The 3,344-nt window shown below is 58.6% G+C and overlaps 1 protein-coding gene across 1 annotated transcript; it reads right to left on the reverse strand.

Annotated features, from left to right (window-relative positions):
- Positions 1–3: 3 nt before the first annotated feature.
- On the reverse strand, positions 4–3,075 carry LOC103799550 (probable E3 ubiquitin-protein ligase TRIM8; the record flags this gene model as incomplete). The annotated part of the gene is made up of 5 exons (XM_009071880.1): positions 4–99; positions 760–875; positions 1,480–1,511; positions 1,872–2,110; positions 2,985–3,075. Coding segments are annotated over 5 exons (574 nt in total), but the record flags the coding sequence as incomplete, so codon positions are not given.
- Positions 3,076–3,344: the final 269 nt, after the last annotated feature.

The raw sequence follows: 3,344 nt of genomic DNA on the forward strand, positions 1-3,344 counted from the left end.
AGGCGGTGGAGTGCTTGCGCTTCTCCGCGCCGGAGTTGCTGACGGTGCAGGGGTACATGGGGATGCTCTGCAGGAAGGGGACGGGGGTGCTCAGAGGACCTGTGAGGGGAACAGGAGAAGAGGACTGCGTGAAGCACAGCATGGCACAGCTCCAGGGTGCTCCAGCCGCTGATCCCGACCTGCGGCGAAGCCCCGAGATCCAAGCTGCAGCCCCACATGGGCCGAGGGTCCCCAGCCTGCCCAACCAGCCGCAAACCACGCACACAGCCCTACGCAGGGGAATTTGCAGGTTCAGTTTGGGACCTTGCCAGCAGGCTTGGAGTGGCCCCAGGGGCTGGTCTGCTAACAGCTTGTAATCACAGCCCCTAAAAGGATGAGATCGCAACAGCACGGGGACAAACCCAAATCCCCCAAGGAGAGAGGACTGGGAAGCCTCCACAGGACAGCCCCTGGGTATCCTTGCCTATGTGCTTACCCTCTTCTTTCCACTGCCTTTTCCTGTTGATGGCTAGCCCCTCAAAAAGCCCTGTGTTTTGGGGGTTTGTGTCACCCCATAATAGCCACTTCACAAGCCAAGGGAAATGTCCTGGGGAGAGTCAGGAGTCAGTTCCACAACTCTCCATGCCCGGACTGCAGAGGGGCTCCCAGGGCTCCTGCACCCCGACTGCTCTTCCCACACTCTTTTCCTAGGATCTGCAGGGCACCCAGCGATGAATACAGGACCCATGCCCCAGCCCACAGCCTTCAGGTTTCACCCACCTTCCAGCAACTTCCTCAGCTGCTTCTCCTTCTTGGCGATCTCGTTCAGGAAGAGCTTGGAGTTGAGGTGGCCGATTTTGGGAGGGGGCAGGCTGCCACCTGTACAGTTCTGGGTCCTGTTGGGAACGGCAGGCAGAGAGGAGATGTGTAAGGGACAAGGTAGTCTCAGGAAAGAGTTAGACAGCAACTTCCCCCACACCCTCTCGGGGCCAAACCCCTTCCCTAGGGTGAAGAGCAGAAGGGAGCTGGCTGTCTCTGGTGGGCAGGACCTTCCCCATCCAGCTTTGCTGTGAATGTCCCATGCCAGGGCACACCTCCTGCAGCTGTGTCCCCTGCCCCAGCATGGTCACCCCAGCTCACCTCTGCTCTGGTAGCACTGGCTTTAACCCCCTGCCCCGTCTGCTCTGGTGGAACTGGACTGAGCCCTGCACCCCTACCCAGCTGGTCCCACCCTGGCTGGGGTGCTGGGTCCCAGCTCTGCTCTCCCACAAGCACAGCACTACGTGTCCTCTAGTCCAAGGGGAGGACTTGATTCAACGGCTGCAGAAGGAGATTTTTTCATCCTCCATACAGAGAGGGAAGCTGAGGCATGGCACATGCCTCTCCCAGGTCCTGTAGCATCCCTGGCCCTGGTCCTCCTCTGGACATCGTGCTGCTGCCACCCCTGTGAACACAAAAACACCCTCCCCTCCCCAGACATGCCTGTTCCGCTGCGCTTACCTGTCCATTAAGATTTTCACAGACTTGGTGTTCTAGGAGTGGAAGGAGAAGCTCTGGTCAGTAAGGCCAGTCCCTGCTGCAGTGGCCACATCCCCTTTAAGTGTCAGCTTCTGTGGCACCCCAGGCTGCCCAGGGTGCTGAGCCCTCTCCCCCCCAGTACAGGCTGTCCCAGCCCTGCCTCCAGCATGTGGCACCTCCTCATTTGAGGCTGGCACTGAGCCTGCCTCACTCCTTCTTGCCTTCTCCCACTGCTGAGCCCTCTGGAGGCATTAGCTAGCCCTGTCAGTGTCCCCAGCCTGCTCCTCACCATGCCCCATGCTAGCCCATGCTCCCCACACAACCAGACCTCCCCACAGCTCCGTCCCACCCCTGGCACGGACAGCTTGTCTTACCTTCATGAAGTTGATGTCCTCAGTTTTGTCGAACATGACCTGAACAGAGCTGAGAAGCTTCTTTGCCTCCTGCATGCGCTCGTTGAGGTGCAGGACCTGGGCAGCATTCTCATTGCAGAACTTGGCCTGGGCCTTGTCCAGGATCTCCATGGTCTTCCGCAAGTCTTCGTCCAAGATCTGGTGCATCTTCTCGTACTGCAGGCGCACCTCACCCTTCAGCTGGCTCACCTTCTCCTGGGGAGAGGAGCAGTGTCAGACCCTCTGTGCCCTCCAACCTCTCCCATGATGTTCTAGTTCATCTGGGTCCCTTCCCCAGCAGGGGAGTGTGTGACCTGAAAGCTGCACTCTGAAACACCCACACAGACCAAACCCTGCTGTCAGCTGCCACATGGGCCTCCTATGTGCCAGAGACGCAGGAGGGACACTGAGGAGGTTTGGTTGGTCCCACAAATCCCCAGACCTACTTCCTGGGGCCTATGTGGGGATCACCTCCAGAAAGCTAATGCCAAACAATGACCTGCTGCACCACCAACACAGGTGTGGTCCCCTGAAAAAACCCACCTATCCCCATCTTCATCCCCTTTCCCATCCTCATCCTCATTCCCAGCCCCACCCCAAGCTGGAGACACTTCATACCCCAGAGCCCTTCCCTCCATGCTCTGGGAGGCTGAGGGCCTTTAAGGACCATGAGCTGATCTTGTTTCACCTGTGTCCCAGCAAAACACTTGCTTTCATCTCTTCCACCTCCTGGGTATTTCAAAGGTTTATTCAGGGATCTCCCACTCCAGACCCTCCCCTCCCACTTGGGATGAAGCGGGTGTTGTGGGGAAGGCTGTGCTGAGCTGGGGGCAGGGTGGGCAATCTGATATTCAAGGACAGCCTTTTCCCTCACCTGCCAGCTCACTCCAGGACCCATAAGACTGTAGGACAGCTCCAAACCCATTTTGTCCCCCAAAAGGATGACTGCCAGACTGCAAGGGAGGCAATAGGTCTGTCCAGCTACTCCTCCCTTGCATGTCTGCTTTTCTCCCTGCCCCTTATGTCCCAGGAACTTGTCCCCATCGTGCCATGGGGTGACAGTCCCTGGGACTGGTGATGCACCAGTTCCCCCGCCCAGCCGCTTGTCCGACTCCAGCTTATAGAGCTGCTCTTCGATGTCCTGCTCCCGCTCCTCCAGGCGGTCCTGCTGCTTCATCAGCATCTTCTGCAGAGATGGGAGAGAGCAGCCGTTGTCAGAGCCCAGCAGCCACACGTGCCCGTGTCGGTGCTGCCCGCACCAGCTCTGCCCACGCGGTTCAGGAGGGAGAGTGCTTTTTCCCAGCAGGATGCCACTGCTGAGCTGAAAGCCCACGCGAAGCTTGTGGAGCTGGAAACCTCACAGAGGGGCCGCGTACGCCGGTTTATGTTATGGGCTGGGGACCTTGGTTTGGTTTCTCTGGACAGGGGCAGCCCCTCAGGTAACTTTCTGCAGCT

The sequence above is a fragment of the Acanthisitta chloris genome, unplaced genomic scaffold (assembly GCF_000695815.1).
Source record: "Acanthisitta chloris isolate BGI_N310 unplaced genomic scaffold, ASM69581v1 scaffold24593, whole genome shotgun sequence".
NCBI classification, from domain to species: domain Eukaryota; kingdom Metazoa; phylum Chordata; class Aves; order Passeriformes; family Acanthisittidae; genus Acanthisitta; species Acanthisitta chloris.